At 35.6% G+C, this 12,615-nt stretch overlaps 1 protein-coding gene across 1 annotated transcript; it reads left to right on the top strand.

Moving 5' to 3' along the window:
- The first annotated feature begins 179 nt into the window (after positions 1-179).
- LOC131629358 (uncharacterized) lies at positions 180-11,925 on the top strand. Its single transcript, XM_058900146.1, has 15 exons — positions 180-814; positions 1,877-2,138; positions 2,431-2,528; positions 2,648-2,697; positions 3,314-3,454; positions 3,565-3,714; positions 3,866-4,937; positions 5,165-6,037; positions 6,132-6,318; positions 6,652-6,788; positions 7,057-9,017; positions 9,642-9,669; positions 10,564-10,681; positions 10,794-10,923; positions 11,337-11,925. Exons 1-15 carry the CDS (start codon positions 691-693, stop codon positions 11,433-11,435), a joined length of 5,430 nt encoding a protein of 1,809 aa, XP_058756129.1. The 5' UTR covers positions 180-690; the 3' UTR covers positions 11,436-11,925.
- The last annotated feature ends 690 nt before the right edge of the window (positions 11,926-12,615 follow it).

The following is a 12,615-nucleotide window of genomic DNA, read 5'->3' as shown; positions in this document are numbered from 1 at the left end:
AATTGAATGATCTGTAATTATTAATATAATGACTTTTATAAATAAAATTAATATTAATAATTTAAATTAAAATTGTATAAGTGGACCTATCAAAATTGGACATGTCAAGAGGGTACTGGTACCCAATAAAATTGAATGGGTACAGGAGTGCTCACCTATTAATTATTATTTTCACCATTTTTTGTCGAATATATAAAAAACCGAACCAAATCTCGATCGCACTCTCCATACAATAATCACTCTTAGTTTTCTTTCAAATTTCAACTCGATTTTAATTCCGTCGATTTTCCCTCATTTTTTGTTCTTCCAATTCTTGGTTTTTCTCTCTACGATTCTTCCTCGATCCTCACTTCAGCTTGTAGTTAGGGTTTTTCTACTTTCCGCTTCAAGGTTATCCTCCTTCACACTCTCGTTTTGTTTTCCATCGATCTACCGATTCAGCGATTGCTAACTAATTGTTTCTGGTGAGTTTCTGATATTTCCGTGAGGTATCGTATTTCCCACGGTTTTGGAGCTATTTCGTGTTCGGTTTGGGTGTATTTGGAGAAGGTGAAATTAGGGTTTGTAAAGAGGGGTTTTAAGAAGTGGCTATGATTTGTGTGTTTTTAGGCGTGTTTGTGGACGGGGATTGAAAATTAAGGTGTGTTTGGTGTTGATTTTGGGAATAGGGAGTTTGTGAGGTGAAGTAATATGTTTTACTCTCAGTTTATTTTGGCGAAGAAAGGTCCTCTTGGGACTATATGGATAGCTGCACATTTGGAGAGGAAGCTCCGGAAAAATCAGGTGGCGGATACTGATATTGGCGTCTCTGTAGGTAAGTTTGAGTTTGTTTATCTATTGATTTTTGTATTCTGAATGAGGTAGTTTGTAGTTATGATCTTAGTTAGAATTTGAAAACCCTAGTTTCTTTTAAAATGAAGGATATTGCACCCTAACTCAATTGTAGTGTTAGATAGTGGATTCTCTTATTCTAGCTTTGGATTATTTTTATTATCCTTTAGGTAGAGAAATAAACCATAGAAGATAGAGTAAAATTGTTGAAAGGAATGACATGGAAAAAATGTTGTAAAATGAGAGCTCAAAAGTGAATGAATGAACAGAAGGACAAACCTTCTCAACGGTTGAGCTTTCCAATCTACTTGTGTGTCTTCTGTGGACACCCCTAAAAGAGATCATGAGCTGTGCACAAAGAGATGTAAGTAAAGAACATTGTATTGCACTACAGATTTATTGGCGGAAAGTTAAGTATACACAAATTTCCCTCAAGGAAAATGCCCCAATGAACAGTGTGATTACTGACGGCCACTGGGTCTCCGTCTCCTTCCGCAGTAGTATGAAACCCCTAAAGCTTATTGAAGAGGTTATTTTAGATTAAGAGAACTTACCCAGCTGATAGCAAACACTTAAACTAGTTTATTCCATATCTTTTTTATAAAGGTGGAAATGGAATGTAAAAGCAACGGCAATGCTAGATTGGTCTATTCCAGATTGATCTAGTTGTAGGATAGTGTAAAAAAATTGAGCAACTCTTTCTGAATTAAAGCCTACCGTTCAAATGAAAGACTCATCTTGGTTGGGATAATTATTCTCAGTGCATCTAATCCATGCAAAATGCTAGCAGACAATTATTTATGTTTCTGTATACAGTGAAGGATTAAGGACTAGCTGTTAGCTAATGCTTACTTTAAATATTTATTGATGCTGAAATTTTGTTATAAGCCCTCTGCAGTCTGGAGGAGATTAATTCCAATGTTGAGGGAAATTGATATTCCTTAGTACACCATACATGCATGTTCTGCACTCATTATCATCTAATTTTATGTTTAATTGTTTAAGATTATTCATTATTCATGTAGTCACTTTTATGAATGAACAGATTCCATTCTTTTTCCTGAAGTACCAATTGCACTCCGTTTATCCAGTCATCTTCTGCTTGGTGTGGTAAGGATATATTCCAGAAAGGTGAATTACCTTTTCGATGATTGCAGTGAAGCCTTGCTTAAGGTAAAGCAAGCTTTCCGCTCCACCGCAGTTGATTTGCCACCAGAAGAGTCCACTGCACCTTACCATTCCATCACTTTACCTGAGACTTTCGATCTTGATGATTTTGAACTGCCAGATAATGACATTTTTCAAGGGTTAGTTCCATAGTACTTGATTATATGACCACTTGTAGCTCCAGCAGTTGTCGGCTACTGGCTGATAATTATCGAAATTATTTTATTTCATTTGAAAGATTGTCGGTAATTGGATATGCTCTTAGCTACCAGCTTTTTTCCTGGGTCAAATAATTGACTTGACACAAACAGATTTTAGTTGCAGACCTTGTATTCTCTTGTGTTTTTCCGAATTCGTTATATGTAAGATGGTTCATGTGGAAGAGTTATTGGTTTATTAACAGGAGATTATATATGTTGTGTGAACTTGCAGCAACTATGTTGATCGTCATGTCAGTACTAGGGAGCAGATTACACTGCAAGATACTTTGGACGGCATGGCTTACAAAACTTCACAGTTTGGATTGGATGGTTGGTATTCTACTTTATCTATTTTTATTTTTGTACTGATCATTTGATAGTGAATTTTAGATGTACAATAACGAGATCTATGCTTATAAGTAATGATTGATGTCAATCACATCTTGCAGAGCGCTTTGGAGATGGTGATGCCTCTCAAATTGGTTTAGACCTTGATGAGGTAATTAGGATTTGTTTTTTCTCTTTGGCACTCTACATAATATGGACTGCTGAATTACAACTTTTGTTGTAAGGCCTCAATATATTGATTTGGTTGTTATGAGTTATGAATAGAAGCATAGATGTATCATGTTGGTGGTACTACACCAGGGTCATATATGCAAGGCTTTGCTAGGCCTGTGGCCTGATATAAATCTTGTTTTTCAATTGCTTATCTTGTCCTTTACCTTTTGTACATCTTTAATTGAGTTAATCATTGATAATAATTTAATTTCTATTGTATAGAACTAACGTAATTTGTATCCATAAAATATTATGAAGGAGGTTGTTCTTTCCCCTCCCCCCTATTAAATTCAATTATTTCATCGTCAATATTTCTTTTTTAGATCAGCACTGTGTATTATCTCTATCCTGAATACATTCTATGCTTTGTTGATTACTGCCTACTATTTTATATATCAGTACCGGTACATTAGTTGTTAGAGCACTGCCATTACATATTTTAATTGACACGGTTGTGAAATCCAACATCTTGATGTGTATATTAATGGAGAACAATGTACTATGTATTTCTGATTATAATTTTGGATATTTGTAATGTGATTCGGTAATTTCAGGTTATGTTAATAGACAAAGATTCCACTTTGGAGCACAATGATTTCAGTGCTAATCCTCAAGTGTCTCGTCAAGAAGATGAAAAGAAAGAGGAGGTGGTTTCAACTTCTGATAAAATGCTAGTAGAAAACAGTGGAAGCAAGGTTGATTTGCTATTTTAAATAAAATTGATGTGTATATCTACATAGAACTACATAGATACATTTTTCTGATATAACTTTTGGATATTTGCAACGTGATACGGTAAATTCAGGTTATGTTAATAAACCAAGATGCCAATTTGGAACATGATGACTTTGGTGCTAATACTCAAGTTTCTCATCAAGAAGATGAAAAGAAAGAGGATGTGATTGAAACTTCAAATAGAATGCAAGTAGAAGAAAGTGGAAGCAAAATTGATTTGGTATTTTAAAATATTTGCATGCCAGTCAATATTTTATTTTATTCCTTGATTTGCTTTTCTTTTTGGAGAGTGGATTCAGTGAAAGCAATTCCGTTGGCTAGAGATTGAAATTAGTACTAGTTTTAATCAATGAATTTGCCTGTTTGAACAGAGTGACGGTTTTCCCACTTCTCCTGAATTTCATGACTATGCTCAAGATCCATCTACTTCTCCTGAATTTCATGACTATGCTCAAGATCCATCTACTTCTCCTGAATTTCATGACTATGCTCAAGATCCATCTACTTCTCCTGAATTTCATGAATATGCTCAAGGTCCATCTACTCCAGGACTACAAGAACCAAACTTGTTTGGTACTCAGTCGGATCAGGTCATTAATGAAGCTGATTTTCATAATTCAGCAGATTTATTATCAATGTATTCAACACAAAATGAATCACGTGCTCATCAAACTGAGAGCAATGCAATTGATTGCTCCTTGCAAAATAGTGGGAAGCATGTTGGTATGGATTTGCATCATGAGGCTAGTGACTGTGTTCTGGCTGATGTGGATAACAAAAGAGAGGAACAAGAACGTTTCACACCTACAGTTGTGATGAAGGATCAAGAAAATTTGATATCTAATAATCATTGCTTGGCATCAGTACCCTTGATGGACTCCTCCCATGAAGACCATGCGACCACCATGTTACCAGAATGTGCAGGTGGGTATGTTGATGCTTCTGGTATAACTGAAAAGGTGGAAAGCTTGCATGATGGAGTTCTGATGAACACTGAATCAGTTATGGCCAATTTGAACGAAACTGTTAATGTTGTTTCTGAAGGTGTTAACATCAATGATTCTGTTGTGTCTCCTAGTTGTTCTCATGTTACATCTGATCAAGAATGCCTCTCATGTAAACTGTTGTCTAACATGGATAGATCTCATGGTTCTGAATTTGGTGGTCATTTGGCAGATGTTACCACATCGTTAAAGCACGGATTTTCAAATAACAGTGAAGTTTCCAAGAACGAGCAGCAACCCTGTGTGGTTTATGAGACTCAAGTATCCAATATTGCAAGTCTTCTAGAGTCATCTGGCAGACTTGAAGTTGTTGATGTGGAAGCTCATGCATCTCAGGAACTGAGGGAAGCGGGTATTTTAAACCTTGAGCAGCCCACCCAGTCACACCTTCGGCCATGCACTTCCCATGTAAACGATCCCTCTCTGTTATCCATTGAAGGTATTACTTAACAATTCATTTAGTATAATTTGATATTAATGTAGTTATTCATTTTCTGTGGTATCCTTCTCTTTTATGTACGGACAGTTAACTAATTTATAATAACAGTACCTTAATTTCTTTTAACTAGTCCCTTTTATCTAAATAATTTGCTTATCTGCTTGATAGACATTTGAACATGTGAATTCTATTTTATTGCTAATAAGTTGATTGTTTTATTTTTGTAGGTGAAAAATGTCATGAAACTGAGGTTTCAGATCCTGCTTTGGGTTATCATGGTACTGTAGAGCCATCTGTTTGTGAAGGAAAGTTGGACTTGGGGCAATCAGGCATGCAATTTGGGAGTCAGATAATAAGTAATAAAGTGGGAAGTGTAAACACATTTACTGCTTCTGGCATACCTGAGCCTGAAAAAATGCTTTCCTTGGGGCAATCAGGCATGCAATTTGGGAGTCAGATGATAAGTAATAAAATGGGAAGTGTAAACACATTTACTGCTTCTGACATACATGCACCTGAAAAAATGCTCTCCTTGGGGCAATCAGGCATGCAATTTGGGAGTCAGATGACAAGTAATAAAATGGGAAGTGCAAACACATTTACTGCTTCTGACATACCTGCGCCTGAAAAAGTGCTCTCCTTGGGGCAATCAGGCATGCAATTTGGGAGTCAGATGACAGGTAATAAAATGGGAAGTGTAAACACATTTACTGCTTCTGACATACATGCGCCTGAAAAAATGCTCTCCTTGGGGCAATCAGGCATGCAGTTTGGGAGTCCGATAATAAGTAATACAATGGGAAGTGTAAATACATTTACTGCTTCGGACATATCTGCGCCTGAAAAAATGCTCTCAGCATATCCACATTTTGGTGAGATGAATCATTTGCTGCTGGATTCGACTCCTGGTAATCAGGGTATATCTGAAGGTCATACAGATACTGCAGCAGTAACATCAATATCTGGTAAAAAGCGCAGCTATGCAGAAAGTACTCTTACAGTACAGAGCATGAATTTAGTTGAATCATATGGTGGGGCTCAATCCAGAAGAACTTCCGGGTCCATTCCGGATGATGATGATCTATTGTCTTCAATATTAGGTATATATTGGTTCATTATGCATTGTGCTTTATATTTATAGTTACAGTTTTTCCTGAGAACATTGTGACTGAAAATAATTTGTTGCTGGTCCAGCTGGCAGAAAACCCTCTGCTTTAAAAGTTAAACCAAGTCCAGCAACCGCTGAAGTACCTACAGCAACACGATTTCGTTCTACAGCAACCGCTGAAGTACCTACAGCAAAGCGGTTTCGTTCTACACCGCGCACTAGTACCTTAAAGAGGAAGGTGCTTGTGGATGATACGATGGTCTTGCATGGCGAGTAAGTTTTTATAATGATCAGTTTATTGATTTGTACATAGCTCTCCTTTTATTTTACGTTGACTTGATTTTGCTAGAGTGAAAAACATGGTATTATTCGTGTCCTGATTTATAGTCTTTCTCAGATCTATTCTTCACCCCTCTTTTTTCCGTTTTGCTAATTAATTATGTATGGATTCTCTGGTGATAGTTGTAATATACCCATTATTTTTTCGTATATTAGTATGCTTGCATTTATTATCAAACTTATCAGTTTTTCCTTTGTATCGCATATCAATTCCTATTTTTCGTGCACTAAAATATTAATGTTGTTTTTTCCTTTTTTTGTTTGAAGTACAATACGCCAACAATTGATAAGTACTGAAGACATACGGCGTGTACGGAAAAAAGCTCCTTGCACTAGCGATGAGATTTTAATGATCCAGAGACAGTTTTTGGAGGATAAAATTTTCCTTAAACCAATATTTACAGGTGATTTTTGTGCCAACATATTGTAGCCTTATCATTTGGAGCCTGTCATCCCTTCCTAAACTAGTTATAACTCCTGATATGCCCACCAGCCACCTGATTTAATGTGATTTTGTGCTGATGTCACGATTGTTAATATTTTTATTCTCTCAAAAACATAAAACAGATATAAAATCGTGTTTGGTTGAGTTTTGATGAAAAAACTTGTATTTGGGTTCAATTGTGAATTTTACCTTCAATATACCTGAGTTCATTTTCTCATTTCTTCCAGATTTGTCTGCTGATTTGACTATTCTGCTAAATGGGACATTTGATCTGAGTGGAATCAAGGTTTATGATTATGGTTTAGATAGTTTTTCCGTGGAAAAAGTAAACGATCAACAGTCCTATTCTAAATCAAATACTGAAATTCATGTGGGGCAAGCACATAATGAACCTATGGCAGTCCAACCCCAAGAAGATGCTGAAGTGTCTTATTCTAAAACAAATGTTGAGATTCATGAGGTGGAATCGCATAATGAGCCTATGGAAGTCCAACCCCAAAATAATGCTGAAGCCCAACCTTCTGAGTTACCTGTTCCGTCCGAGAGGGAATCACATAATGAAACTAAGGAAGTCCAACCCCAAAAAAATGCTGAAGCCCAACCTTCTGAAGTACCTGTTCCGTCGGAGAGTCATCTGTCTGGAGTTGACGTTGGATCTCATGAGATTGACGCTCATGGGCGTGCAAATATTATTTCAGACATGGAGGAGCTTAGCAGTTCTCAAAATGCTGAAATGAACAATGCTGGGCGGACTTTCAAGATTTCCGAAGCAGAGAATTACTCTGTTGGGCATACAAATATTATATCAGATCTAAATGAACTTGGCAGTTCTCAGAATGCTGAAACGAACAATGTTGAGCGAAATTTCGAGACTTCTGAAGCAGAGAATTACTCTGTTGGGCATACAAATATTATATCAGATGTAAATGAACTTGGCAGTTCTCAAAATGCTGAAATGAACAATGCTGGGGGGACTCTCAAGATTTCTGAAGCAGAGAATTACTCTGTTGGGCATACAAATATTATATCAGATGTAAATGAACTTGGCAGTTCTCAAAATGCTGAAATGAACAATGCTGGGGGGACTTTCAAGATTTCTGAAGCCGAGAATTACTCTGTTGGGCATACAAATATTATATCAGATGTAAATGAACTTGGCAGTTCTCAAACTGCTGAAACGAACAATGCTGGGGGAACTTTCAAGATTTCTGAAGCAGAGAATTACTCTGTTGGGCATACAAATGTTATATCAGATGTGAATGAACTTGGCAGTTCTCAAAATGCTGAAATGAACAATGCTGGGGGGACTTTCAAGATTTCTGAAGCAGAGAATTACTCTGTTGGGCATACAAATATTATATCTGATGTAAATGAACTTGGCAGTTCTCAGAATGCTGAAATGAACAATGCTGAGCGAAATTTCGAGACTTCCGAAGCAGAGAATTACTCGATTGAGCATACAAATATTATATCAGACATAAGTGAGCTTGGTAGGTCTCAAAATGCTGGAGGAAATTTTGAGACTTCTGAAGCAGAGAATTACTCTGTTGTCCCTGGGCATGAAACTTTATCTCTAACTGAAGTATTTGAAAACGAGCTATGTAGGCCAAATGATTTTGGTGCATCACTGCCTGTCATGGATAAAACGGATGATGGTTCTATCCATACAAATGTGCTGGACATTCCAACTTCCGAGAAAATGAATACATTTACTATTCTAGAAAATGTGTTTGTAGATGATCAACGTGATAGAAACAATGCAGATGCTATTGAAATTGCAGAGCATGCCATGGAAATTGGAACACGAGTTGAAACAGATGGTTTGGAAGCTGATAATTTATCTGCATCCTTGGCCCTTGGCTCTAAGGAAGCTAATGATTATACTGACAACCAGGTTTCCTTTAATAGAGACCTTCCTGTGGAGGAAAATGGAAACAACATGCTAGAAGGCTTAAATGAGGATCAAATTGTTTCTTCTGGCTTGGGATGTGATGACAAGGATGCAAAGGCTGGCAGCTTATTTAGTGAAAATATTGAAGTAGATTGTTCACATTCTGTAGCACTTGAGGATGTGAAAGAAAGGTCTCTGAATGATGAGGAAAACCCAGTCTTTCAAGAAGCTGCATTACAAAATACAACGTATCCCGATGTCTCAGCTATTAGGAGTCCTTTTATTGATCAGAATGATGTAAGTTCTAAAGTTAGCCTTAAAATGCTAAATGCATTATTTAGTATCATTCATTTTTTAGATTCATCTCTATTCGGTTGAGACGCATTTTACATATCTGATATACCTAATAAAATAGTAAAAGTTCCGTTTGTTCATACAACATGAGAAGTTATTGGTAGAAATCTGTTTACACGTGAGTTTATATACTCCCTCCGTACCAATTTATAAGCAAAAGTCCATTTTTTCACACTTATTAAGAAAATTTAATCCGTGTCTTTTTTGAAATATGTTTTATGGAAGGTGTAAAAGCAATTTCAATTGGTTGTTGTTAACGGAAAAAATGAGAGAAAATAAATTAAAAGCAATATACATTTAATTTTACATTGGGAAAGATGCATTTTGAGAATAAAATGTTTAAAAGAAATTAAGTTAATGTTTTTTTGCTTATAATTTGTAACAAGAAAAATGTGTGTTTTTTCCTTATAAACTGTTACGAGGGAAGTATATATTTTTGGTTAAAGTTACTGTTGTTTGTGATGGAAATTATATTGGTTATCTTCCCCTTTCAGCTCCAAGCTATATGTATTGCTCCTTCACTGTTTTATACATACCTAATTGTGTTTCCTTGGTTACATGGTGCAGGAAGACGATATGATTGGCAATGACACAGGTTTTCTTCTTAATTTGTTTCCTTGTTCATTTATACAAATGCTTAAGTCAACATATTTACAACTTTATGGAATGGATCTATTGGTAGTTTTCTTGTTTGATTTGATAAGTGGTGTGTTTTGGACTTGGGATCCTAACCTAGATTCATTATGATTTGGTCAATTGGACCATACTTGACGGGAGTGGTTGATTCCAAGGAACTTCTAACCTAATTTATGCAATGAAAAGAAAACAAGAGAAAATAGGAAAATGGGAAGTGACGATCCTTCGTCTACTACTAGATTGTCATTAGAGTTTTAAAATATTTTCTAGTCCTTTCTGAGTGAAGCTAGAGCTAGAGTGATAGGTAAAACTAAGCTATGGTCTATGGATAAGTCTCTCACACACACACACAAACATACACACATTTTCTCAACTTTCATCTAGCAGAGGACACTGACACTACTCTTTCCCCTGCTGCCACATGTTTAGGTGACGGCATATGCATATTTTCATCTACCTTTTCCCTCTTTATGACGCGTGGGTCATTGTTAGACTTTACATTTGTTAGCTGTTATATTTTTAATTTGAAATATTATATTAATAGGAGTTTAGGGTTTAGTGGGAATTATTGGGAGCAGGTAAGTTTTATTAATACTGTGTTTATGTTTAGAATAAATAGGGGAAGTAATACTGTGTTTATGCTTAGAATAAATAGGGGAAGATAGGGAAGAGTCGTTTACTGTGGAATTTGACAGGAAAGGGGCCAATTTGGCATTAGGGGAGGTGTAGACCTTTAAAGTTCTGCAACATTATTCTGTCTTCGAAAGGGATTCTCTCTATTTCATATTCTATATCAGTTGGCATCTATCAGTCATCAAACCCATTTTCATTTTATTTATCCTTCTATTATCAGGATTTTTGAATGTTGGTGATGATGAGATAATGGATGATGACGATGACGATGCTGATGGTTTTGCACCGGGTGCTGAAGGAGCACAGTTAGAAAATAGTGGATGGTCTTCTCGAACCAGGTCAGTTTACGTAAAGCTTGACAAAAAATCTGAATCTGTTCTATCTGAATTATTTATGCTCTTGTAGATAAATTTCCTTTTGTGAATACCTAACTAATGCATTTATCCACAGGGCTGTTGCCAAGTATCTTCAGACCTTGTTTGATAAGGAGGATCTACATGGAAGGCAGAACCTGCATCTTGATAAAATATTGACTGGTAAAACACGGAAAGAAGCATCAAGGATGTTTTTTGAAACACTGGTATGCTCTCAAGGATTATTTTGGCTAGCAGCATATGTACTGTTTAATGAACTTTGGCATTGATTTGACATATTTTCAACCTTTGGGACAGTAATAACTGAAATATCAATTCCTCTCTTTCTCTATTTAATGAATTCTATTGGGGAAAAGAGAGAAACTAATAACAATGAGCCAAGACTAAAAGCACCCAAAAAACTAACAGTGCAGCAGGCTACACACTCCCTTTGTAAATCAGCAATTGAAATAACATTAAAATAACTGTGCTGAACTCCAAGAGAATTTTCTGCTAAACCTATAGTAGTGTGCTACTTTGCTTTGTTTGAATTCTTCAAAGTATCCAGTCTTCTGGGATGCCAAATGCCTACTTGGCAACTCCTGCTTTTATTCAAATCTAATTTTGACCATGATGGCAGGTTCTCAAGACAAGGGATTATATTGATGTAGAACAGACAAAACCCTTTGCTGATATTAACTTACAACCTCGAGGGAAGCTTATGAAGACAGATTTCTGAAACCTCACCAAGGAGTGGCTGATATAGAGGTAAAGATCCATTGGTTTGAATCTGCAGGGTTGGGATAATCTTTTCAATATCACTCCCCTTTTTAGTTATGGCTTTTCATTAAAAATATTTTTTGGGGATAGAATTTAGCTGATTAATTTTACCTCTTGAATGGTTGGGGGTTGAAATGGCTCATGTATCATTTCATCCTATTGATTATTCTAGGTTTTAATGTATATTTTTGTAAAAATATATCACCATTTGTAGCTTACCGGTGCTAATATGTAATGTGTTTAAACACATCCCTCCATGCAAGAATTCAGTTTTATCTAGGCATCGAAAGTGCGTTGTAATTTATATAGCGGTTGGTGGATAAGGATCATCATTTCTTACCACCTATTGTATTTGTATAGCATCTAACTGCTACTGTGTAGTTTGTTATACTCTAAACTTTATAAAGGCAATTAATGTAGTAGTATTGCCGTTTATTTAGGCATTTTGATATTGTTTGTGAATTTCCTTTATCCCAACAGGTAGAAAAAATGAAAATATTTCAAAGTTTGATGATACATTTGTTTGTGGATATACTAATATAGTTTGTTCTATCGTACACGAGATTTTCTTTTTGGGTATATTTTTACTCAGTTGTCTTTTTGTGAGTGAATTTTTCTTGTGCCAAACTCAATTGAAATAAGATATAATGTTATGGAACTGAAAAGCTTGTGTGTGTTGAAATTCAGTGCTAATGTAGTATTGTTCACAAATTTTTGACAACATAATCACTTAATTACAAATCAACAAACCAATTTTTCATTTTGATGGCATAAACTGATTCTTCTAAAACCAAATAAAAAGTGCTCAACAAATATTTGTTTTTAACGATATTGATTAACTTATAAAAGCAATTCAGTTAAATTCATTACTTAAAGAGAAACATACTCTCATTTAATTTTTTTCCCTTCTTTTTATTATAACGAAAATGCCAAGACAGTAGAAAGAAAACATGAATCAAGAATGAGCTGTGTTGCATCTCAATGGTCACTTCTCAATATTTGATTATGTGTTGCATCTCAACAGTAACTCTTCAATATTTGATTATGAGAGTTTTATTAAATTCAATTATGATTAGAAATAAAATTATGAATTTTTTACGGAAGTCCTCTTTATTCGAAATTTATTGGGGAAAGATTGA

Source organism: Vicia villosa, unplaced genomic scaffold (assembly GCF_029867415.1).
Source record: "Vicia villosa cultivar HV-30 ecotype Madison, WI unplaced genomic scaffold, Vvil1.0 ctg.000561F_1_1, whole genome shotgun sequence".
NCBI classification, from domain to species: Eukaryota; Viridiplantae; Streptophyta; class Magnoliopsida; order Fabales; family Fabaceae; genus Vicia; species Vicia villosa.
This window is presented reverse-complemented; position numbering and strand designations above follow the sequence as displayed.